At 41.2% G+C, this 26,868-nt stretch overlaps 1 protein-coding gene across 5 annotated transcripts in view; it reads left to right on the top strand.

Moving 5' to 3' along the window:
* The window catches only part of abr (ABR activator of RhoGEF and GTPase), a 148,779-nt gene that overhangs the window by 103,717 nt on the left and 18,194 nt on the right, over positions 1 to 26,868 (top strand). For all 5 annotated transcript variants that reach the window (XM_070555755.1, XM_070555756.1, XM_070555757.1 and 2 more), the window contains 10 exons: positions 428 to 480; positions 1,103 to 1,243; positions 1,328 to 1,449; positions 2,509 to 2,677; positions 3,914 to 4,033; positions 4,204 to 4,279; positions 4,368 to 4,472; positions 6,801 to 6,875; positions 11,214 to 11,311; positions 11,400 to 11,531. In XM_070555755.1, coding sequence (XP_070411856.1) covers positions 428 to 480; positions 1,103 to 1,243; positions 1,328 to 1,449; positions 2,509 to 2,677; positions 3,914 to 4,033; positions 4,204 to 4,279; positions 4,368 to 4,472; positions 6,801 to 6,875; positions 11,214 to 11,311; positions 11,400 to 11,531 — 1,091 coding nt within the window. The remainder of the gene's footprint in view (positions 1 to 427; positions 481 to 1,102; positions 1,244 to 1,327; positions 1,450 to 2,508; positions 2,678 to 3,913; positions 4,034 to 4,203; positions 4,280 to 4,367; positions 4,473 to 6,800; positions 6,876 to 11,213; positions 11,312 to 11,399; positions 11,532 to 26,868) is intronic.

The following is a 26,868-nucleotide window of genomic DNA, read 5'->3' as shown; positions in this document are numbered from 1 at the left end:
CCACCTCAGTTTTAGTCTGTTTTCTCTGCATCATTCATTCTTTTATCTATTGTGAGTGTTGGACGCTCTTCACACCATCCCAGCTGACTCCGGGAAACCAACCAAGCGTGGTGGTGCAGACTCAAACTATGGTTTGGATGTGAGAACAGAGGCATGCAAGTTGGCACGTCGTCCGATCTGTTTCATACAAACGTCAGTCTATCTGGATTGTTTGCGTTTACATGACAGTGCATCAGAAAAGCCACCTCCAAGTCGGAGTTCAGGTGTAGCTTTTTCTTTTGGAACATTTCTTTGCATTGATCAGCTGAACTATTTAATTTTATGAATGAGTGCAGTGTGTGTGTGTGTGTGTGTGTGTGTGTGTGTGTGTGTGTGTGTTAAAACTGGAGACTTACTCAGATCCTTTTTCTTCTCCTCTCCCCCACAGCTCTCCTTTATAAGCCGATTGACCGCGTCACCCGTAGCACTCTGGTCCTTCATGTGAGTACGCCACTCATTCAAAACATGTTAAAAGGTGAAATGTTCTTTTCATTAGAGGGAACTGACACTTCTGAGAGATGTGTCTATCTATAGCTGCCAATTATTTCCACCCATGACGCTGAAAAATGTGCCACATGTGTCTCTTCAGCCTAAAAATTACAAATAAAAAGCAAATAGTGTGTCGAAGTCTAGTAAGCATCCTGGATGTGTCTCGTTAAGTGTCTGGGAGTGTGTTGCATGATTAAGTTTGCACAAAGCTGGCAGACAAACAGAAATCTAACTATGCGTAGCTTTTAGCGAAGTTCACGCTCCCGTCACATCTGCAAACCCGGCTAAGTTAATTGGCTGTGTTCATTCTGGAAGGACGGCTGTTAGAGCCCCTGTTGTCTGCTGCCATCTTTTTCTTCGAACAGCTGAGCTGATGAGAAGCTACAACAGGATCAAGAAAATTAGATTTTCACAAACTTTTATTCGTAAGTAGCAGGGCTCATTTTAGTCGTGCGTTTATACTAAAAATGTCAAAAATCTTATGTTTTGTTGTTTTTTTGTGAAAATACAATCCCACTCACACACAGCTTATGGTTGGATGACTGGGTATTTACACATTTCTATCTTTGGACAGGACCTGCTGAAACACACGCCCAAGGACCATCCCGACTTCCCCCTCCTGCAAGACGCACTGCGGATCTCTCAGAACTTCCTCAATTCTATCAATGAGGAGATTGATCCTCGCAGGACCGCCGTCACGACTCCCAAAGGAGAGGTAGGTGAAATAAAACTGACTTTAGTCACTTTTATTTCAACTATGACACTTCACAGAGATGAATGACCTCTGTTGCTGTGTTAGGCCCGTCAGCTGGTGAAGGATGGATTTCTTGTGGAGGTGTCGGAAAGCTCCAGGAAGCTGCGACACGTCTTTCTCTTCACTGATCTTCTTCTCTGTGCCAAGATGAAGAAGACGGCTGTGGGGTGAGGCTCAAAAACTGTGACCCGACCCTTCAGAACGATCACCACCATGTTCTGCATATCGTCTTCCTTCAGGGCTTCAGTCAGAAGCAGAACTCCAGGGTTCCTCCACTCCTCCTCTTGGCTTGATTGTGTTTTTTCTGACATTTCTGCCATTTTTAGCCACTCCTCACCAAGAGGAATAAATGGCATTGCCCTGACTACCAGACCTTTAAATCAGTTATTATGGTCTTGGCTGTTATCACAACATGCCACCTGCAGGATAATTTGCACACACACACACTCGCAAGCACATATGAACACAAACACATCCCCACCCCAACACACACATGCTCGCATGGACACACACACATGTGCGTGGGCATGCAGGTGCGCACACACATGCATGAAAACCTGCACGCACGAACATGCACACGCACACACATTTGTTAACAGTCAGACTGATTTTTTATTTTTAGTGTTTTCAGTTTTTTGTAATTCCGCTGTCCAGATATTTTATAATTTATTTATGGAAACACAAACAAAAAAGTAGAAATAAAGAAAGTTATTGATGTTAAAGGTGTTTTAGGACTTAGTTTTATCGATTATTTGGAGGTTTTTGGTAGAGTTTTTGTTAAAAATGTGTAATATGCGAGATGTTGCGTTAAGCTGATCTCATGATAATTTTAAGTGAAATAAACGTGCATTAATAAATTCTACCAGTAGTGATGCTATCACAGCCTCTTCATGAGCTGTCTGATAGTGTGTCACTATTAATAAATCAGCTCTGCTGCATTCAGAAGTGATCGTCTCCGTCTCATTAGTGGCAGGGTGCGTCAGTCTCATCAGTTCTGCACTTTGCATACAAATATTTCATTAACATAAATCTACAACATGAAAAGGGAGAAATCCATTCATGCAACATTTGAGCTGAAATCTGCTTTGCAATAATCAAATTTATATGTTGGACTATATATTGACCTTATCTGACCTGTTATCTATAAGCTTGTGTAAAATGTGGGACTTTTCAGGATGATTTTATCTTTTTTCGTCTCGCTCGTTTATCTCTCCATCCTTTCACAGTCGCCATCAGCAGTATGAGTGCAAGTGGTACATCCCTCTGGCGGATTTGATGTTCCAAACCCTGGACGACTCAGATTCTTGTCCAAGCATCCAAGTCCTGCCAGAACATGAGATCGAAGAGATGAAGATGAAGATATCGGTTTTAAAGAACGAAATACAAAAAGAGAAGGTAATCTTTTTATGTCAGGTGGATCCGAAACCAGCGGACTCTCTGTCGCTTTTTGTGTTTTAGAGTCTTAAAATAGTCTTAAATGGTTTTGTTGATATAAAACAGGAGACAGTTCAAACCCTGGAGAAAGAAAAATGTTCCATTCTTCTAAGTTGGCTGCTTTCCTAAGTGGGACGTTCCGGTGTTCTTTTGATTTAATCATTATCTGGACTGTTACTGTTAAAGGAAACGTAAATCCAAACAAGTGAATGTTGGAGTTGGCTGGAATCAATTCAGCCGAGTCACCGCAACTGTTCTGTTTTCTGCTTTTCTACAACTGAAAGACAGAAAAACAAAGATAGGATCTGAAAAATATACAAAACATGGGAAATAAGTGAGATTATCTTTCATTTTCTAAACAACAAATATCAAATCTGTTATAAATTATGATACAGAACCGCCTGTGTCGTTCAAAGTGTGTGCAACAATCTGTTTTTATCTATTTTCTTTAAATTGTTGCTGATGAGGTTGAAAGATGAGACTCAACCCTCTCCGGTGCTCTCGATATCACCCTCCCACCCCTGCACCAAAGGCTTCAGGAGCAGACAGTTCCTGTTATGTCCTCTCATGGCATCATACTCACCCACCCAGGGCACGTTGAGTGGCCACGGCTGGTATTTACTCCTGACCAGAGGCCAGTGAAGGGAGCGACTCGACACACTGGAGTCCAGGAGACTCTGACTCACAGCTTCCTCCTGAAGGCCGGGAATTTTTTTGCCTGTTTTTTTGTTTAATGCTGACAAGAAACTAAGACCCTGCAATTAGCACAGGACTACTAAACAGACGTGTGTATCATTTAGTATCTGAAAAGCTCCTTCCATTATGTATAAACTAAAGTTTATTGGTAATTTCAGATCTTGTTCTTGTGTGGGTGATGCATGAGCTCCAACAAGAGGTCTAACAGTTGCAAATCTTTATGAAATAACTGTAAACTCAGTGAGACTAAATCCTTAAAAAAGTGAAGAAGTTGGATATTGAAACAGAAAATTAAAATAATCCTGAATGTAAGCGTGTAAGCAGCAGGCTGCTATGTGACATGTCTGCCCACTGAGTCTAAAAATAAAAGCGCTTTCTTTCAACCCTCTGATCCAAGTCGAGTCACGACATGGAAAAAACACTTAACCACCTTCAGCTCTTCTTCAAAATAAAAAAAAATGTCAGATTTTAAGCAGATTTTCTGCTTGTGTGTTTGTGCAGAAAGCACCAAAGGGTCAGAACCGCGTAGAGCGTCTCAGGAAGAAGATGAACGAGCAGGAGTCCTGGCTGCTTCTGCACTCCCCCACTATCCCCTTCCGCATCTACAACAAACACGGAAAGGTACCAATGATATCCTCAAGTGACCACCTGCAGTTCCCATCTGTCACCACTAGACGGAGACATCAATCCATCCATCTACTGAAGTTTTCATGAATAGAGATCATCTTTTTATTGTCTGACTTTTAAAATTAAGTGTTTGTATTTATTAAGTGTTTTCTGTGTTTTCCCAGAGCTATCTCTTCCTCCTCTCTTCTGACTATGAGAGGTCAGAGTGGAGGGAAAGTGTCCAGAAACTCCAGAAAAAAGGTAACACTAAAATATTCCTTTTTTTGTTAGTATAAATTTAAGCAAATCCGAACTAAAATGTTCTTTTTTCCCTTTTCCCCCCTTCCAGATCTCCAGGGGTGTGTATTAAGTTCTGTGGAGCTCCAGGTCCTGACCAGCTCTTGTTTCAAACTCCGAACAGTCCACAACATTCCTGTCACTACTAACAAAGATGGTAAGAAACACTCACACAAAGAATCTCTTTTATTCTGATTTTCAGACACTTGGGATTATGAGCCAGGTTTTCTTTCCCTTTTGCTTCTCTCCATCTCCCATCACTCCGTTTTAAATTCCCTGGTTTAAAATTTAAATTCACGCAGAAATATCTGTTTCTTCTTCGACCGCAGAAGGAAAGCAGAGCAGGGGTCCTTGCAGGAGTTGAATCTAGGTTACAACATGTTTCTCATCTTGTTGCTCGTAGCGGTCAGCGCTACGCGGCAAGCTCCCTCAGCTTCTATATCTTTGTTTTTGCTGTAGATCTCCATATTGTAAAGCTGGCGGGGTGACATTAAAGCCATCTGGTCGACCTATTCAGATCTCCTCAAATGCCACGGATTCTCTCACACACACAGAAAACACATGCTTGTCCTTTACTCTTTTATTATTTAGAACTGCTCGAAAAAGTAGAATTTGATTCATTTCAGAATTTTAGGTGGTGGTAAGGGGTTGTAAACTCAAGATGGAGTTCACTTCACACACACACACACACACACACACACACACACACATGTGTGTGTGTGTGTTTTAGGATTAAATAGATAAAAGCTAAAAGGCACCAGTCTAAATTTCACACCATATTTTTGCCCAGTCTTTGATGTGAATACCGTAAATCCTCTAATATTATCTTCCTACATTAGCCAGTCTCACTGTCAGTGGGGTAAATAAAGGCAGGTCTCTAATAGTGGCCCGGGACCAGAGATTTATTAGAAATATTGTGTTTTTTTTTTCTCAGCAGGCATCAACATTACCGGTATGTCCATGGGGTGGGGAGGGTGGTAGGGATCGGGTCGGTTTCACACGACGTTGCATCCACGTCACCAACTGCAGAGCTGGGTCAAGAGGCAGCCGTTGCAGCACAGAACCTTATTTACTACGTTGACTGGGTGTAAAAATACCCAAACTCTGTGCGATCGGGATTCGGGACAAAAACAAAGGTTTTAATTATTTAATTTTTTCTTCTTTTTTTTTTTCATGTCCCGAAAGTAGTGCGCCACAAAGGACCAGGATGTGCTTGAGTAAATAAAGGCCCGGGCCTGTATTACAGAATTTACGGCATAAACATTCTCACACTTTGGTCACATAAATCTTGTGAAATGCATTTAAAACATCACAACCAGCAGGCTTACAATATTATATTAACATGCTAAATAATAAATCTGTCTAAATGCACCACTGATGCACTGTTTGTCTTTTTAACACCTTTGTTGTCAAGTTTGTACTCTATAAGAAATGTTATGTCAACGGGTCCTAATAAATCTAGTTGCTTAAAAGTAAACAGCACGGCCATTTGAGAAATCAGAGAGGCTTTGCAAATATTTCATGTTGTCATTTTGGAAACTCTTTGATGAGTGTGGTTTGATGAGCCAGCCAGGTAAGCTGCTGGGTTTAGACCCAATCCCATCATGTTTATCTGACCTGTTTACCTGTGTACCTTTTTTCCTTAAAATAATTAAAATAAACAAATGAGCAGTAATTAATTACAGTTGTTTGAAATCTTGGGTGGGTTTTAGTTGTTGGATATTTTTTGTGAGCCTTTTCTCTCATTGCTACATATACAAGAACATCATCATAACAAACCTAAATGATCTTATAAAGCAACCACTGAACCCGTGGACCGTCTCCTCCGCTGTAAATAGAGAACATAAACAAACACCGACAGTTCTGCCGACCTCCATCATGGAAACAGCCAGGATTCACAGCTCTCAGCTGGACCAGCAGCTTCATGTGTTTATCAATGAAACCGGATGGGGGGTTTCTGTCTGTCCTCCAGACGGTCTTTAATGCAGATGTGAGGTCTGGCATCAATCAGTCAGAATGTTAGCAGTCACTCTGGTCCTCAGATGGCATAAACGGTTCCCAGACACTTCTGATGAAAGCTTTTACTCCAGTTTTGGCAGAAAGTTTCAAATAAATTTCATCCATGATTTAAATAAAACAAAAGTTTCACAATGTGGATGTTCAGCTGCAGAAAATGTGAAAACTTGTCAACTATTGGTGCCATTTCTGAACAATTATGTTTTTCCGCTTCATTTAAAATGGGCAATTTAAGATAAATTTTGCAGCTGCAGCAGAAACGTTGGGATTTAATCTGAAACTATGTGTGATATGGGGCTCAATCCTTTTATCTTCTTTTCCTGTCACTCTTATCTGCACATGTGCCATAATGCTCAATGGCTGCTTATCATTGCACAGATTTATGAGCACTGATTCTCAGTCTGACTGTTAAATATTATGAATGTGTTGTTTAAGCTTGGACTAACCGCTCTGTGTGCTGGCCTTCCAGATGAAGAGACTCCTGGCCTGTATGGCTTCCTGCATGTGATCGTCCACTCTGCCAAGGGATTCAAAGAGTCAGCCAGTGAGTCGGCCACACATCTACACACAGTCCGACTCCCGTTGATGCATTTATTTGCTGCATTTGTAGGATTAAATTAGACCATTAGAGGAGGAACGTAGGAGTCCTTTTGATGGAGCTGCTGCCAAACATTCTGCAATTCTTTGTTCACACTTAAGATTACATACATCACTCAAACGTTGCTTTGTGCTTGATTATGTGCAAAGAATGCCGTATTTATATGCTTGTTATCAGCAGTGTGGGATGCTGGGAGGAAACCACAAAGGGTCCTTCAGGCATGTCAGCAGTGGACAGCTGCTTTCTGGGACATTTTGTACCCTTTGTTGCACAAGCACCGGTTCAAATATCAAATACCAAGGGAAGGCACGGAGATGGAGAAATAATTTTTATGATATTTTTTCCTGTTACCACGACAGCTCTTAGTTCTGTGTATAAAAGTCGGCACGGTAGAATATCCCGGTTAATGGATCGGAAAGCTCGCTCTCTCTCTCCCCTCTGAAAGCCTGTTTGATCCCTGGTGGAGCGTGGTGAGCTGTCGGGTTTAAAAATGAAGAAGGTGTGTGTTTGTGTGTGGAGGGAAGGGTGGGTTAGGTGATACAGGTTGCGTTTGGTGAAGCATACAGATGGATTCTGGGTAGGACGTGGAGGTGGTGTGGGCAAGATTATGTGCTGGTGTTGTTTGAGGTCACACTGGTTTTTAAAGCGTGCTCTTTTGTGTCCGCGTTCACATTACAACAGCAGATTTTCTTTTGTATTCAATTTATCAAATCACAATCAGAAAAGGCTGTTTCATTAAGTGTTTCCAAAGAGCCACGTGCTTCTCCTTTTTTAAAAAACTCAAAGTTCCCATATGTGTAGCAGACGTTCCTGTTGGAGTCGTTATTTGTGTCACAACAATCCCGCCATGGTGGGAAGGGGGCTTTAAATTCAGCCCAGGGCCAAGTAGTCTAACTGGGTCATGGAGGCAGAAACTGGGAGTTGAGCACGTTGCTAAAACTGTTTGTGGGGGGAAAATATGACCTAGTAAAAAAGTGGTAAACTATATTATGTTTATTTTATGTTTATCTAAGAGTTAGCGGGTGCTTCTGATTGGGAATGGCGTGAACAGAACAGAAACGAAGCACGGTGGAGACAAGAACACGTTATCCATCATCTCACAAGGAGACATCAGCTCAAGGATGATAGTTAATGAATAAACTGTTCTTTGTGTTCTCTTTCAAGAACAAACCGCTGCATCTCTGTACTCCGTTCACATAAATACTGTTAGTGTTCCTCTGACTCCTGGCTGCTTGTGCTCTCATTCATTGTTAGTCAGGCTTTTATTAGTTTTCTCCTTCTGGATTCAATAAAAACAGACTTTGCTTATTTTGTTTGCTCCCCAAGATGAATCTTTTCTTCTGAAGCCTTCGAGCAAACTTACAAACAGCCATTCTTGTGGCACTGACTTGTAACTGTAGGGACGTTTTATTGGGTTAACTAATTATCGCTTGTCTCTGAATCGTGTGAGCCCGCAGTTTGACCCAGCATTCAGCCCTGGGCAACTATTAGCCTCCTGTAGAAGACACACACACAACTGTGGTCCTCGACCAATTGAGATGGAAAAGGATGGTATCCATTAACTCCTCTGTTTAGGGGTCAAGACCCAAGGCTGACCCAAGGCTGACCAATTATAGCCAGATCCTTGTGGTGACCTGCCAGTAAAATGAAAACTCATGGAATGTCGTCCCACTTTCCAAAGACGACCCCCCCCCCCCCCCCCCCCCGATCCAACACCAGGACACATAAAGGCTCTCTGGCCTTGTTTGAGTTCTGGTTTCTGGGCACATAAACCTGTTACAGATGGAGAGGAAATCCACTTTCAGAGAGTTTAGGACCAGTTCAGTGTCAAACTGCTGCCCTGTCTCCATTTTTCTATAAAGTTATAATTAAAGGCCCTGCATTGTGTGTGTGCGTGCGTGCGCGTGTGTGTGTGTGTGCACGCACATTTTGTTATTAGCAAAATGACTCTTGAACAACTGGATAGATTATAATAAAACACTCAGAAATAATAACTGGATGTCCACCTACAGCTGATGACGTTACTGTGTGGGATGTTAGTTCAAGATTTGACGAAGAAAACATGATCTTCATTTATGAATGAAAGGTGGCAGACCCTTCAGTGGGTTAGATCATCTCTAGCACGTCTCCATCTTCTCACTGAAGCAGACTTGTGTAACGTTTGATCTTGGGTGTCGGTACAGAAGTAGCCGCTGTTATTCTTTCATATGTAGCAGAAGCATACCATAATTGTTCCGTTTTCTAAATATCCCCCAAGTGGTCACAGTGAATTCCCCTTTTCTAAACTGCCCTCGTTCCAGTGCCACTAATCTCTTCCTCACTGGGAATAATTATGCCAGAACCTTTCAGGATGCTGAGAAAACAAACAAAAAGGGAACAGAACCAGATGGAATGGGACTTTGTGTTCTTTTATGTTAAACATGTGGAACACTAAAAAATGGTTTATTTCTGATTATAATCGGTCACTCTGAGTTTTTCGTGCAGGCTGAACATGAATATAGCCTCCTACACCTGTCTGCTTCATTAGCTTCTGGCAGAAAATAGATGGTGGAACTCTAGGATGGTCTGACAGACCTATGTCACACTGTCACTTAATATTCATGAACTCACCCATCTTGACTCAACGGGGAAGGCTGTTGTTGGCTTAGCATCCAGGAAATCCAAAAGGGTTCAGATGAAACAGCAGAGAACGTCTTGGCTAGTAGAAGCTAACTGTTAGCATTAGAAACTCCACAACACAGCAGAACTCCTTCAGGCTTGTGTTATTTGTGGAGATAAAACATCAATGTTACAAAGTAAGCAGAGTCAGTGGGAGAGTTGCATTTCTGTTAACCAATCAGAGATGAGATGTCTAAATATCAGGAAGGGAGTCTCCAAATCCTGCTGTCCTAAGCTCTCCATCTGACAATCTTCAAGATCCTGAAGCAGGTGCAACAGGGATTTTGTACCCAGAGTACAACTCACAAGGCATCGACTGCAACTAGAAAACGCTGCAGATGTATTGATTAAAAGACTGACCCGCACCTTTAATGTTAGTTGTATGGATGTGTGTGTGCTAGTTTGAGCCAGTCAGTTAAAGCTCACCCCACTGATGTTGGATTATCTTCAGATTTAAATCCTCCTCTTGCCTCTGGTGATGACGGCTTCTCTTTTGATGTGTAGTTTTTGTCAATAAGCAAATACAAATGTGAGATTCCTGCACTCATCTCCTCCCACCTTGTACCAGTCATAGTGACTGTCCCTGAGAGGTCACACCACACACCCCCATCCGTCATGCTGTCACAAAGAGGTAACCCCAAGGGAGGAACTGCAGGATATGCTGCAGACTTGGTGCCGACAGCCGGTAGCTCAGGCTGCAGGAGCCGCTCCAGCAGCGTTTAAAGAAACACATTAACAGAGTTAATTGCTTTACGTCAGGACCAAGTGTGAGCTGGTCCCAGCAGAGCAGTGGCTGTGGAATGAGGATGTTCAGAGTGGAGGGGGGCTGCCTGTGTACACATGCAGGAGACTGATGTCTGTCAGCAGACAAACCATAAAGTGAATGTCTGCCCCTCTCAGGTGCAGTCCTAACTTCCTTTGTGTATTTAAAGGCGCTTTTGAAACAAAATTCAGAGTACAAATATAACTGTTGTAAGTTATTGTAAACAATTTGAAGAAACGAAGATTATTTTGATTGGATTGACAAGCTAATGGCTAGAGAGGGATCAAGAGCACCAATAGTTTGTGCAGCCATTCAATCTTACAAAATTCAAAGAGCCTTCTGCGAATGCAAACCTTCAAACCAAAGTTAATATTGCGTGACACTATGTTTTCTTTCATTTGATTTCTGCAGTTATTTGCTAGCACAATTAGCCGCTGCAGCCCTTCCTGTGCAGCTGAGGGTCCTGCAAAAACAAAATCATTGTATAATCTAATGTTTGCTCTAACTAGCCATTAGTTAATCTCTCCAGTCAAAACTAACCAATGTTTCTCCAAACTGATGTTCAGAGTTTTAGAAAAAATAAGATATTAATTGTTCTGAACTTTTCCATAGAATCCAATGTTATAGGATTTGAACTGTTGCTTAAAAATGTTGTTTTAACATCTCAAAACACATCTGAAGACTAAACGTCTGGTTGATGTGGGCTTTTACAGTTCGATATTATTCTGTTCAACTGGATGTAATTATTAGGTGTAGGTACATCTTCATTATATTAGTGAAATATGTGGTTTTTCTGTGTTCTGTAACATTATAAATTCCATTGCCTGATGCAGACCTGTCTACCTTCTGTGTGTCCTTCTAAGATTTATACTGCACGCTTGAAGTGGATTCGTTTGGGTACTTTGTGAGCAAAGCCAAGACCCGAGTCTTCAGAGACACCACAGAGCCTCAGTGGAACGAAGTCAGTCTCCAGCAGATTACATACAGCGCTGCGTTAAAGTCTTAAAACAACCATTTGAATCTCCTTTTGCATTCACATTGTTGCATAGGAGTTTGAGATTGAGCTGGAGGGATCCCAGTACCTGCGGATCCTGTGCTATGAGAAGTGTTTTGACAAAAGCATGCTCAATAAGGACGACAACGAGATTGTGGACAAGATCAAGGGGAAAGGACAAGTCCAGGTAGGAAACGGCGCAGAAGCAAATCACGTATTTGTGTGTGATTTTCAGTCATTGAAGCTTTCAGCACCATGCAGTGGTTTGGTATTGGTGGCATCTCAGTTTTCTGTTTTTCTGCTGCTGAAGCTCTAAAGCATGTTTATCATCCACTAGCATCCCCATGTTGCAGCGCATGTCCCTCTCTGAAGTGAGCTAGTTGCTGATGATTTAGGAACCATCATTTTTTAGGTGGTGTGTGTGGCTGCTGCACATCTGCAGAATCTTTGTACCCTCACGTAAAAGTAGACTCAGTGACAAGATTCACTCAGCTATAAATATGAAGCAAGTGGGGCAAACATGAATCACCCGTGTACCGTTGCATTCACATCAATCACCTCAAAGATATCTTGTTCCTGCTCAGACCCACGTTCCTTCTCCATGTCTGTCACCAGGCTCTGGATGGAAAAACTGCACCCACGCCTTGTTTTTGTTATCATTTCCTGTTTATCACCATGATCCTCCATGGTTTTCTCTTTCAGTTTGATGATGCGTGTTGCTGAGTGTTGCCTCTGATTTCTTGCGAAAGGAGAACAAGATCAGAGGTGTGCAGGAAGACACGCGTACTTCTAGACCTGCGTGTTTCTTAATGCCAATGGCAGGTTTCAGTCTGAATATTTATATTAAATGTAATGATTGTCCAGCTGAATTTACCTTTTATCATATATATATCAGGGATGTGTATTTTTTAAATTCTGGCGATACGCTACATATCACGATACAGGGGAGACGTTACGATATATCACGATATATTGCGATACATTCAGTCAGACGTTACAAGCAATTTTTTTTTACTGAATTTATTGTAAGAATGTTCAATAAACAATCCAAACTGATACGTAACATGTTTAACATGAGGTATCTGAACCATGATGGAGGGATTTACATTTCAGTGGTGGAAACAAAACCCGTTGCACACTGCTGCCAACTAGCGGGTGGCGATTGAATTGCACAAAACGAAAAGAAAATACACAAATGTTTGCATGTAAATTCTTTCAAGAATTAGATACACGGCTGTTGAATATCGATGTAATAATCGCAGGAAAAAATATCACGATATATTGCCATATCGATATTTCCGATACACAGCTTTTGAATATCGATATAATATTGCTGGACAAAATATCACGATATATTGCCATGTCGATATTTTCTTACATCCCTAATATATATTAGTGTGCATTTATTTCTAATTTGTTTAATTGGTAGGATTCATTTTTGACCTTTTTACTGGCTGAACTCAGTTTCTAGCCATGCAGAGCAAGAAGTAATAGACTCTATCCATGCGTTGTGATCTTACTGTGACTTTAGAAGAGGTCACCACTGATTTGGCGTTGCTCCTTGTTGCCGTCAATCTTTGAGTCAAATGCTGCTGCTGGGAATTTCTGCTTCCAGCCAACAACAGCTGAGAAAAAAATAAAAATAAGTAGGCCTCATGTTTGCTGGCTTGATGTTATTTGAGGGGAGAATAAAGAATGGCATGTACTGTTTGGGACTCTCAGAGGGTCAGAATACTTTTTCACAGGCAGGCTGTTTTACTGTGGATAATTTCACCATAAAGTGATAGAAAGTACTAATATGACATCATATATCTGACCTGAAATCATCTGGATGCTCTGAAAGCAGTATGAGCATCCGTGAATGAGGAAGATTTAGGTCCTGACTGTTTTCTTTCCATTGTGAATGAAGAGTTCAGCGTCATGTTTCGTCTTGAAGCAGATGTTTTACTGTATGGCTGCAGAGGAATGCGAGCTGGACGTTTACCTGATGAGACTTCAAATGTGTGCTTTACGAACTGAAACGGAGTTTAGGATTTTAGAAGGAGCCTTCAGTGTTTTGCTTTTCTCTCCAGAGACCCTCTGATTTATTTAACAAGCCCGTAGAACCCTGACTGACCGTAAATGGGCATGCTGGCCTGGAAGTTTTCTCTGTTTTAGCCACTGCTCTTACTTCACTTTCTTACCGATGAGAAATTTCACCACTTATGACATCAGGAGATTATTTTTTAGTGCCTTAAGGCACCAGTTTTATCTGTCTTGTATGTTAATCATAATAAAGAATCCTGATTAAATTAAGAAAACCCTTTTAAATTACAACTAAATGAGAAATTATCTGATATTTAGGTTGAACAGTGACATCCAACACGTGACTGTTGCTTTATGGGAGGTGAAGTAAAGCCCCATTCCCGCCTGTACTGGGTCGGCTCGGGCCGGGTAGCGTAGGTTGTTTACATATCTGGGTGGCCTGGAATTTTCCCGGGCCAACCAAGGCTCATTCTCGGCCCTCTTCCCGAGGGGTACTGCTTCAGGCCGACCAGGGCCAACACGCCCACTGCTGACAGCAAATTCACACCTTCCATTAGAGCAAGCCTCTGATTGGTGGGTAGAATCAGCCCACATGGGCTTAAGGCAAGGATGTGTGGAATCAACCGGGCCAGGCTGGGGCCGACTGGGGCTACCCGGCCCGGGCCGACCCGGTACAGGTGGGAATGGGGCTTAAGTGAAGTGTGTGATGTTCATTAGTAAGCACCCTCCTTCCCGTGTGTGTGATGAAGGAAAATCCTAAGTTAAGTGACCACAATTAACTTAATGTGTTTGATGAAGTTACTTGTCCACATGGGAAATTTCAGCATTTATTTGTCCCACAGCCATCTGGCTTCCCCCTCAAGAAGATAACCTCTGACCTCTGAGGTCACGTAGCTCATCCTCTAATAAACGGCCGTAAATTTAGATTCACTGCCTCTGCCTTCCAAATTGGATTAATGGATTCAGCACGTTGTGTGAGCTGATTGGTTTGGATAGCTTGCTGTATTTACTCGGGTTATTTTTGTCTGGTATTGACATTTGCTCAATCAGAAGTATGCCACTAAAGCAAAACAAATGCTTTTTTTACAGCAATTTATTATAATGTTCTAATTTTTGTTTTGTAAGTTTGAGTCAGAGAAGCCTATAGGCCATAAAAGCAAACAGAAGATCTGTACTTGTTCTCTTCAGTGCAATACAAACTAATTAAAAATCTGTGATAGTATCAAAAGACATAAATTGTGTTTATAGTTAGAGAAACTGTGGTTTCTATGGAAGCCCTAGGAGGCTTGGAAGAAAGAAACATACAGGTACGATGTGAACTGCTGAGATTCACTCGCTCAGGAAGCATACCACATGAAGTATAGACTCGAAATGTGAATTTAGCTGAGCAACGTGACAGCACCTTTCTGCAGCCGGTGTAAACACACCCATTGAATTTTATGTCGGATATTGGCTTTCTTTTACACGTCATGGATGTTATGCATTCGGTGGAAAGCCAGGCTCAGGAAAAAAAGGCCAAATATTTTTTCTTTCTTTTTATTTATTTATTTATTTTATTGTTGGGAAAATTTTAGAAAAATGGGACAACAGATTTTTTTTTACTACCTTTCAAGGCTTCCATAGATTTGTCTTTTTGTGTTAACATGGAATGAACACAACTGGATGGTTATGTTCAAATAGTTTTATTTCTCCCCAAACGTTGCCTTCCAGAATAATCCCGTCTCACTAAAACAGGACACAAAGTGCTGAGCTGGCAATGGCAAACAGTCTCGTTGTCTCTGTTCTCTCCTCAACCTCACACACTGCACAAAAACAACCTTTATGTGTCGGCTGGATCTGCAATGCTTGTCTTCAGAGAATTGGTTATGTAACTGTTTAGGTTAGCAGTCACAGTGGTCTGTGCAGCAAATAATAAAGCATCATATCATCCAGCTTCAGCAATGCTTTCATCTGGTAACCCGACCAGTGTTGCACCCCAACTTGGCAACATATCCCTCATCTGGGGATTTAATTTCATTTCAAAGAATCATTTTAATTCTGTTTTGTTTTCAAACCATAAACAGTTCTTGGTTCGTTTAGCCTTTGCTGGGTGTTTAACATAACACGGTCTGCTGTCACAGAGAACGTGGCTAACACCACGCGATGCTGTACCGAATGTCCTTTTCACACAATCTCATTTGTCCAGAATGTAAGGTCTCCTGCTGAGATGTCCCCAGCAGAGGGACACTACCTTACTCCCTTCTTATTATCTTACCCCAGCATTACATTTTTGTGCTACCCACCCCTGGGAGGGAGGTTATAAGAAGTAACCTGATAATTCTGAGCAGCTTCCCAGAGATAATGAGAGCCAGGCAAGTTGGGTAATAAGCACAAAATGACAAAGCGGTGATAAAGTTGTTTGTGGGAGCTCTTACCGTCTTCTCTGCACACGGGGATGCTGGACATTAGCTCGTTATTGGCGTAATTGTAAAGCTGTGGGTGCTGAGGGGTTGTAAAGGCCGAGGCAAGCATCTGTGTGCACTTTCATTCCCACTTAGGAGCTGGAGCTCTTTCTGCAGCGAGTATTAGATGCAAAGTTTGACTCGTGGTGAGAAGGTTTACTGGTGATGAGAACAGTAGCAGGCTGTAAAACAGAAAGTAACCGAATTTTGGTGGAACAAGATTAATTCTGTGCTAACGTCAGGCTGTCTTGACATTGACTTTTATGGAGTCTATTTTGGAAAATGAACACACAAAAACAGTTTTTTTATCTTATGGAAATGAAGCCCAAGAATCTCAACCTTTTTTTTTGTTTGTTTTTTATTTATTTTTTTAAATGTCATATCTGTTCCAAATGTCTCCCCTCTGGGGGGTGCAGGGGGTGGCATTTCATGCTGTTTTTGTTTTGAACATGTGTTTGGGTTGTTTTACGAGTGTGTGTGGATTTTGGTGTAATATAATGATAGAAATTAGCATTTAAAACGTGGTGTCATTTGTTTAGTTTCTGCCCCCTGTCATTAGAGGCTACGATCGATCACATTTCTACAATCCACACCCCCCACGGCCGTACACAGCCTACAAACAGCTGTCAACAACACTAACAGATGGGGCCGTATTACTTTTGTCCTCCTTGTCTGGCCAGGTGTGTATTTGTTTGAGTAGGGAGTAGGGATGCATGAATTTCAGAGAAATACAAGACAAAGAGACCTCATACTTGTCCTTATTGCTCTTTTATTCCTAAATTCACTTTTCCAGTCATTATGTGCACGCTGCAGATATTTTTTTCAGCTCTTTTTTTAATGAGTCTCATTCTTCATTCTCCTCGTGTTGGAGCCACATTTTTTTATTGATGAAGAGCCCAATATGAAAGAAGAAAACATATTTATCTTGATCATTGGAGCTGATAGCTGTGTTTTTGATGGATTTTGATGATTTCCTTGTCATCCTCCTACATGAAGGCTCATCCTTCACAAACAGTCGTTTAAAACATGCATGTACTCCTGGAACATGCATGCTCTAAAGAAAATAACTACAAACCCTGGTGTAAACAAGGAGGATGACTATTTTCTTATGAGAGTGGAAAAGGGAACATTTTCTCTTACCAGACGTAGTCAGTGCGTGAATAATGACAACGAAAAAGCCTCCAGCTTCCGTAAACAAACACACGCATTAGCCACACAGTTATTTATAATAGCCCAGCAACACTCAAGAAATTAAATTAAATCAAAGACACTTACTGATAGTAATGATGCACTTCCTATTCATTCTTCACAAAATAATGATGGGACAGCCGTTTTTTCAGCCGCCAGAGGCTTTTTCGACCACTATGTTATATCCATGCGCCATGCAGTGGCGGCTTACAGCGGTGCTTTGTCGTAATGTAGTCCCAAGTCTAAATCAGCTCCTGGAAATCCTTTGTGTTACTTTACTTTTCATTTGCAGTCAACATGATTATTGAGCTCACCAGGAATATTTGGTATCATTATTGAGTAATTCTAATCTCTTTTGCATACAAAATGCTAACTTCTGCTATTCACTTCTATTGTTTATGCTAAGCTAAAGCAGACAGACTGCTGCCAGACCAGGAGAATTATAGTGTTGGTTACAAAAATGTGTTTTTTTCACTTATCTAACTCTGGGGAATACGGCAACAGACAAAGTTTCACTTAGGGGTGGAGTATCCCTTTAAAGGCCAATGAAAGCTTAGCGGTACGACCTTCACATTATCTGTCCCACACTTATTTTCATCCCTCTGTCTTTTTCTTCTCAATAAAAAGCAGAATCACACGACTGCAATGAATCACGAAGATGTCAAGGGCAACCCGGCTCTCCCATCAGTTCTCATTCTAACGTTACATAATCTTTCAGGAAAGGAGAAGGGCTTTGACAGCAGATGTACCACTTCCTACTATGAACATGCATATGGGGCACATGTGGTACAAGCAGTGGGATGGAAACAAAAGAGAAGATAAAGGAAGAGAGAGCCCCAGATGGTGACCAATTATGGGAGGCTGGGAGTTAAAGTGGGAACAAAAGAGCTCATCACAGCCTGAGAAATGAAATGCTCTCTGGAGATAGAGGGACGTCGTGAATCTCTCCACACACGTATGTCTGCTGGACGAGTCAGAGTTCACAAGTAATTGTTTGAAGAGAATGTGTGTGTGTGTGTGTGTGTGTGTGTGTGTGTGTGTGTGTGTGTGTGTGTGTGTGTGTGTGTGTGTGTGTGTGTGCGTGCGTGCGCGTGCGCGTGTGTGTGTGTGTGTGTGTGTGAAGAGGGGGTCAGATGCTTGAATACAGAGGCTGTCAATTCTACATCCATGTAGAAGTGAGACACAGATAAGGGCTGTGTTTTTTTTTTTGTAGCTCCATTAAGACGAGTCAACGTTTCAGCACCTCTTTGACTTCACAGCTTTCAACAGACACTTCTTTTCTGCTTACAAACCAATTAATGGTGACAAAATAATTTCTTCTTCCAATCAAATCATCTGTTTGGACTCCACCCGATCCCTCAGCTGTGACAGCGTTCTGGGATATCGGTAACTCGCACATAAACACACATCCCGCTAGCTGCTCTCCCATTTGTGGACTTATTGACCCAGATGACACTGGGGGAAGAGAATCACCTCATCCCTCTCGTCACAGGCCCAGTCCGACCCTCAAAGGGACAAAGCTCATTTCATGCTTGACTCTGCCCTCTAGAATCTCAGTCTCATGGATTATCGAACATTCTCCATGGATTTGGTCAATGGATGATTGTCCTCCATGTTTGGATCCATCAAAACCAGCTTCACCTCCTGGTTTAGTGATGTCACAGAAATAACAGCCTGTATTTAAAGTGAAAACAGAGATTCCTATCACGACCATCTCAGTGTCTCACTGTCTTTTCTTTCCTTCATCATCACTTGCAGATCCAAGTGATTAACACGCAGATGCAGCTTTTTTTCACCTCTATCTTCTAAACTCCATTGAGACCAGAATACTTTTTCCTTTTCCCTTGTGTTGTTGTTGGCAGACCTCCTGTCAACATTAAAGTAAACGAGCCTCTGTGACACATTATGTCCCAGCTTGTTCTGGCTTTGTCGTGGTCAGTCAGGAGGACCGTGCTCATGATGAATGTCTTTCTGTGGCTGATGTTTGCTCTTGTTTTCCTGCTGAACACCACACTGCTCTGGAAAAGCAGATGGTTCTGTTGAGCAGTTCAAACGCTGGACATTTTACCAAATCACCACTTTGATTTTATGCTCTCTTCAGTTGTTTTTGGTTTGATGAATGTGCTGGATGCTTTCCACATGTTCAGAAGTGGAGTTTGTCACTGAGAAAGTATGAACCCAATGTGGTTCCACACTTCATTATGAAGGTTGCTCTCTCTGAGGTTTGGGTTCTTCATGAAACTGGAGATTTGAAACACAAAGACTAGCGAACTTCTATGTAAATGTAAAAAAAAATATATATATATATATGGTATATATATATATATATATATATATATATATATATATATATATATATATATATATATATATATATATATATATATACAGTAGTTATTAAAATACATTTTTAGGGAACTCATGAAACAAGACCTCAGTTTTGGGTCCGTTTTATCAACACAGATTGGGCTAGTGATGAGGTAAATGATGAGACTGACTCCTTGGGAGGATTTTAAAGATGAGGTAAGAAACTGTAGAATTCACACAGTGTCACAATGTGAAGCATTTCTAGCCAGGCTAGCCTGCAGACATATCCGCACTCAGGAACTGTTTGGTGGTTCGTTTTTTTTTTTTTGTTTCTTTTATGTTAAAACATACTTTATTTTCTCTGAAATGGCCACTTCACTCAACCTTTTAGCTACAAGCTGAAGTCGCCATTTTTAAAATGACTCCGTAGATGAACACTGTTATCTGCGGCTCCTCTTAAAGCAGCCTGCTGCATAACCAGCCTTTTGCGAGTTCACCTGAGCAGGCTTCTCTTGCGTTTTATTTTTAAATGTCCCTTGCAGAATCATGAAGTGTTTTGATGTTCCTGCCTAAGTGTGGATCTGTCCCCTCTGGTATCGCTGCTTTCAAAGAACCGAGTGGGCTTTTGTGAGGGAGGGCACCACAACAGCCACAAATTGTTCAGAATTATGTAATGTATTGTGTAACCGCTGGGAGAGGGATGTGTACTGTATATGTGTGGGATCCAGGAGATGCGGAGGAGTTGTTTGGGCTGATTGCATTGCTTCCTACTTGTATTATCTCCTCTCCTTCCTGTTTCCCTGTCGGTGTGAAGGAACCATCGTGATCCATCTTCACTATGCCTGACACTGACTCATTAATAGGGAACACTCTTGTTTGGCTTCTAATTTGTCATCTTTATGAATAATTCAAAGGAGAAAAAGCGTAATGACTGAGATCAAAGACGAATGAAAGAGGCAGAGAAGAATGCGGTACATCAGAGAGGAAAACGTTAAGCTGCAGCTCCTCTTCCTGTCCCTCCAATCACTGCTAAAGCTGCTGGATTTTATTATTGATTAAGTGATGGATTTTCCACTCACAAATTAATGGATTGTTCACCTGCAAATGAGGTTTGAAACAAAAGTGACTTTTTTTCACCCCCACTGGGTACAGGGAGGGTTGATGAAGAGCACATCTTGGCTAGTAGAAGCTAACCATTAGCAACTCCACAAAATGGTGGAACGTGTTCGAGCCAGTTTTATTTGTGGAGATAAAACATCAACATTACATTTTCAACCCAATAAGAAAAGTCCAATCCAATCCAATTTTATTTATAAAGCGCATTCACAAGGCATTACAACCAAACAAGTCGCTGTACACTAAAAATGTTGGTTAATTAAACCGGCGTTATACAAACATGTCGAACACAGATAAAATATAAAAGGAAATATAAAAGGTTAAGAATGTACTTGTTTTATTTGGCTGTGAGAAGGAAGGCAGCATGGACTCACTTGTCGGAAGTTTGATTTGACATTTTATGTCTTCCTCTGAAACATTTTTGTATTTCAAAGCTCCACTACATAACAGTCTCTCATCTCGTGTACCTCTAGATCATACTTTTACTTTTTCTTTGCTTAGACCCTCCATCCCTCCCCCTTCTCTCTGGTCATGTAATTTTCCAGGTGGCTGTGTCCAGTCATCCGTGGTGAACACACTTAAGATAAATAATTCAAGCAGGTCAGCAGCATCGTCGGTCCTTTGAGGCGACGCTCTTCTCATCCCTGAAACTGGGTTATTTCACTCAGATGTAACACAACCTCGTCCCAGTCTAGCTGGGATGACGACTTCTTCATGGTGCAGTTTACATGAAAATTGTTTTTTATTTATCAATAGAGTCAAGTCTGCATTTATCAACTCCTGCATCAAATGGACTCAGAATAGTTGCAGGAACAGAAAAGAGCACAAATCACAACACGTTTCTCAACTTTGCACATCGTAGCTTTTGCTATTTTTATTCAGATGACTCTAATACCAGGTGTGACTCGGGGATGTTTGTGTGTGGACTTGGTGTTGTTGGAAATATATTTATTTATCTGACCTGCTTTAAATGATCTTGAATGTTGTAGAGAGGCAAAAAATGGTCTTTTATTTAAGTAACAGTTTGCTGACCCCATCATTCTGGGATTTGAATGTGTAAATTTTCAGTTTGGTTTGTTCTTTATTCAGTCAAAAGATACATTTTTAGTTTTTTATGTGTTTAGTTTTCCAATGATAAGTGGACGTAAAATTCATAGATTATTATTCCTATTCAATAAACTCTGCGTATCTTCACTCTGAGTTGCAAAGGCATCTTCAGTAGAGCCTCAGTCCTTTGATTCATCATGGCAACTGCAGGAAAAACGAAACGGAGCATGTGCTACTGGAGCTGTAGTCCTCCTGGAAGCTCAGGAAGAATACAGTAAAAAAATACAGCAGCTGCAAGGAGAGAGAGGTGCAAGTTTGAATGCACGACTCAGTTAGATGTAGCTTACGGTGAGAAAGTGATGAGTTAAATAAAATTATTTTTATTTGGTTGTAAATCATGAGGAGAGAAGCAGACTTGAAACTAATTAAAAATGAAGCATAAAAGTACATTTCAGAAAGTTTAAAAATATCGTCATCAAAAACTTGTACAGTGTTTATCTCCAGCAGGCTGGACTATTGCAACGGTCTTTTGACTGGTCTTCCCAAAAAAGTTGTGAAGTAACTGCAGCTTTTTCAGAATGCTGCTGCTAGAGTCTTAACAAGAACCAGCCATCACTCTTGTTCTTAAATCTCTACACTGGTTACCAGTAAACTACAGAAATGATTTCAAAGTGCTTCTACTAGTTTATAAATCACTCAATGCCATGGGGCCAGAATACATGTCGAATGTCCTTCTTGTATAAATGCCTAGCAGGACTCTGATATCCTTGGGAAACAGTCAGCTGGTAGAACCCCAGGTCTCTTCATGAGCTCCAAGAGGTAGTCACCTGATTTTTCAACAGTCTTGAAGGACTACCGCTTGAAGCTCATCAAGAGAATGCCAAAAGTGTGCAAAGCAGTGATCAGAGCAAAGGGTGGCTATTATGAAGAAAATAGAATTTAAAACATGTTTTCAGTTATTTACATGTGTTCATTCATAGTTCTGATGCCTTCAGTGAGAATCTTCCAATGTAAATGGACATGAATGAAAATAAAGAAAACACATTGAATGAGAAGGCATGTCCAAACCTTTGGCCTATACTATACGTCCAAAAGAGTTTACATTACAACTTTGTATTATTTGTCCATCAATGTTTGTCTTGTCATCTGTCACTGTTGAAATTAAATTTAATGGATTCACAAAAAAAATCATGACTAGATCTCAGAGTGAATAACTGAAGTATTTTGGTGCAAATGCAGTAAGTGGTGTTAAAGGAGACATAACATGCTTTTAAGTTATTCCTTTTTACATCTAAATCCTTCAGTTGGGGTCTAAATACAGTGGAACTGCAGTTCTTTGGTCTGATTTCCTCATTATTGTTGCTCTACAGACCCTCATCTACCCCTGTTCTGAGGAGAGTCTTGAGAACGAGCCGTTTTTGGGTACTGTCTCTTTAAACTGGAGGAGGAGCTGTAAACTCCGCCCCCCCTCCATAGTGCAGACCTGTACTCTCCTCCCCCAGTCGGACTTTGTAGTTCTATAGAGAAATCATTATTTAGCATAGCAGATTTAGCATAGCATATTAGCATTTTTAAAACATGTGGGGAGGGTAGTTCATCAAGCTGTTTCAAGGCTGCTAACTCTCTCATGCATTTGTCTGTAGTCACTCACACACACCCGTCACGGCCGACGGAGGGACAAGCTAGCAGGCACGTGTGCGCGCGCGCACACACACACACACACACAAGGAATGCTGATTGCTTATTTATTTCTATAAAAAATGTTTTAAAAAATGATACAGCTCATTAAAACACCATTAAAAGAATACATTTTATTAAGATCTCTATCTATATATATACATACATATAATTATAATTTTATAAGTAGTCTTATTTAATATTGGGTGTCTTAATGGCTGAAAATGGATAAAAAGCAGTTACATTTTAATTTAAAGATTTGAGATTCGAGTCAAAAATAAAGAACATTCCTCCAAATGTTAATGTGATCATTATAATTCTAATGCTTACAACTTTGTTTTTATTGTCTGCAATGCGTAGCCTATATCTTTATTAAATGTGTTTAGCTGTAAAGTGGCAATTCTCTCTAATGTGTACAGAGAGGTGGACATCAGTGCTGCAGTGAAATTCCCAGGATCAGTCTGCTTTGCTAACAAATATAGTTAAATCTTACCTGCATTCTAAATAAATACCGTTAGGTGAAAACATCAGTAGGCATTGAGTTATTGATAAAATCCCTAACAGCCAGAATGGAAGAAGTGCATGCTGGGTCATCCTGGACCTGAGCCTGTTCTGTGTATTTACCTACAGGATGCAATAAATGTCTACAAGGCTGAGTTTGGACCATTACATCTAAAAGAAAACATACAATCAGTGATTTTTTTAATTGTTTACATTAATATACAAATTTTCTAAGTATTAACCTCACAGCAAATACGTAGAACAATATAATAAACAGGCTTTAGTAGTTAAACAGGCGTTGTGCACACAGGTGCTTTGTGTCTCGGTGCTGGTGGTGTCTAGATCTCAGAGTTCCTGTCCTCCTGCCGTCTTCTGTTGTCCTCAGGATACGGATTGATGTTTCCTGATGATGAGGGAGGGGCAGTATGTGGGCTTCAAACTGGTCCTGGATAACAGTGGGAGACCTCCGTTGTCTGAATACTGAGATCAGAGGGTTGGTGAGATGCAGATCTTCTCTACCTCATCTAGAAATGGAGTTGGTTCAGGGAAAACTTTTCCAAAGACCAGTTCCATGATGTCATCACCATATTCTGCAATGATAGACAATAACTTTAATGACATATTTTGTTTACAAGCAGTTTTAGGAAAGTTGTTTCTTTAGCTTTCATGTTTATAGTCACGTTTGTGTTTGTTCACAAGTTCACTTTGCTGCAGTGACTTCATATTCTTACAAATGTAATAAAATAGTGACACTAAAATTATACAAATGATTCCTTATGAAAGGAAGCTCATTAGAGAGCAGTGCAGACAGACTTACTACTCTATTAAATCCACTGTGTTGACGCACTTTAATGACTTTGTCACGCTGCATTTTAGCTGATATGGGACTTTATTTACTGGATGCTAAGATTACATCACACTCACGTAGAATAACACACAGGCTCTCTGCTGTTACAATCAGTGGGAGGTTATCATCTGGTGTAAACAAGGGCGTCAGTTTGTTTCCAGAATTGCTGGGGACAATAACCATACACTTGAGTGGGGTTTAAAAATTGCTGGGGACAATAAAGTAGGCTAGCACAGGGGTCGGCGGCTCTGGAGCCGCATGCGGCTCTTCCATCCATCTGATGCGGCTCTGTGTTTGTAAAATAATGAATGGATATTTAAATAAAATGCTTTATATTTTACTGCATTAATTTTACATCTGTATGCCAATTCTAAATGAAAAGATTGTCTGTGTAAACCTGAACAGGTCCAACCTGGTCTTACTGTGAGACCGGGTTGACGCGTCACGCTTGTGCGTAATCATAGGCGCTTTATTAGCTGAAGACGATGTGAGATTCTGGGATTCTCCTCATACGGCTCCTGGAAGTGTCGCCACATTGGAGACGGGAACAAGCGCTATTCAGCCAAAGTTTCATCATCAGGGAACATTTTCTAAGTGACAAGTCTCTCTGAGAGACCGGGTTTGGAAAACACTCGCTTCAGTGGGAGGAACCTTCCCACATGCGCTCTGGGTGGCTATGGGGTTAATCAAGTTTAATTGTTTCTCTTTGCAACAATCTTCACAAGAAGGCAAAACAGTTAAACGGCAGGTTACATATATTTCCATTTGACTGTTTATTTTGACAGATGAACTCAAGGATGTTGCTTGGTTTGAAAGAATTACCCCCACGCACACTGATGCACATGGATGAGCTGACATTTTAATCGTTAACGCACATCGCGGAGGTAAAAGATTCCCATCAGAACATCAGAGCTTTATACTGGACACTGTGTTCAGCGCGGCTCGGAGCGCCCACGGTGGACAGTGAGCTGAAGATCTGAGGGGTTCGCAGCGCAGCGCAGAACCATGGTGCATGCAATGATTTCCTCCCACTGAAGCGGTCTGGAAACCCGGTCTCTCTGAGGGATGTGTCACTTGGAAAAATGTTCTTTTTATGAAATTATGAAACTGGCTGAACAGCGCTTGTTCCCGTCTCTAATATGGAGACGCATGATGCGTAGAGACATTTGATCACGCACAAAGTTCGTGTGGAGCAGAAGCGGTCGGGCCACGGCAGGTGAAATGTTCCTAGCCTACATGAAGGGAAACTGTTTAATTGTAACATTAATACGTTACTGGACACGCTGGTCTGGTTGGTTAGACCAGTGTTTGAAGTGGAAAACACACACACACACACACACCAATTAAAATATATGCTGATAGCATGGACTAGAAGACAGGTGATGGTTTACGTATTTAAATGATGATCAGGCTGCTGTAAAATGTAATCTCCATCCACATCCAGACAGAATCATCCTCTATTCTGTCTCTATTTGCTCTGCTCTTGTCTGGGCTGATCAGCTGATGGTGCGCCTAACTAGCGGCTGATGCACATTTTACGCATTTGGAGAGGTGGGCTGGATGCTGTGCGTTTACTGGAAGATGGTTAACGCACAGGTGTAGACTACATATTAATGACAAATGAATGAAAATTAAATTGTGAGTTTTTACTTCATATTTTATAAATAAAAATGACGGGGGAAAACATTTATGACGTCTTTTTAAACAAAATTTTCTAGCGCGACCTGCCTGCTTCACTTAAGTCACTGCTTATTAAGGTCCGTCCAGAATTACTGTGGGAAACGGGTAATAATGGCTCTTTGATGGGAATAGGTTGCCGACCCCTGGATAAGATCTGAGCTGGTAAAACAAAAATCCTCATCAGCAGGCGTTTTTGAAAGTGGGGGGGACACAGCTGCCTATCACAAATTTTGCCGGGGACATGTCCCCGGCGTCCCCGGTTAAAATGACGCCTATGGGTGTAAAAGAAGGCGTTGATCAGAAGTCACGTTTTATTCCACGAAAATCAGCCAAATCCACATTAATCTGGGTGCTAACTTTACTAGCATACTGTGCTAGCGATAGCAAGCCGGATGCTAACGCTTTAGTGCTGCTAATGCCCGTAAATCTAAAGTAAAGTTTGTCGACATTTTAGAGTGATATGAAGCTTACCGCTCTGCTGCTGTGTCCCGGTGCTGCCACATTCAGATAAAAATGACTCCTTTTAGATAGATGAAGCCCTCAGTACTTACTAGCCTGAAGACACGAACGAACCACGCGCGCACGCGCACACACACACACACACAAACACACTACTTTTTCTTCTGTGTTTTTTTAGCAGTAGTGTCATCAGCTCCTGGGTTTAAATACTGCCACACCACCCTTCCTTAAAACAA

The sequence above is a fragment of the Nothobranchius furzeri genome, chromosome 10 (genome assembly GCF_043380555.1).
Source record: "Nothobranchius furzeri strain GRZ-AD chromosome 10, NfurGRZ-RIMD1, whole genome shotgun sequence".
NCBI classification, from domain to species: Eukaryota; Metazoa; Chordata; class Actinopteri; order Cyprinodontiformes; family Nothobranchiidae; genus Nothobranchius; species Nothobranchius furzeri.
Note: the sequence above shows the minus strand (reverse complement) of the source record. Positions and strands in the feature narration are given on the sequence as shown.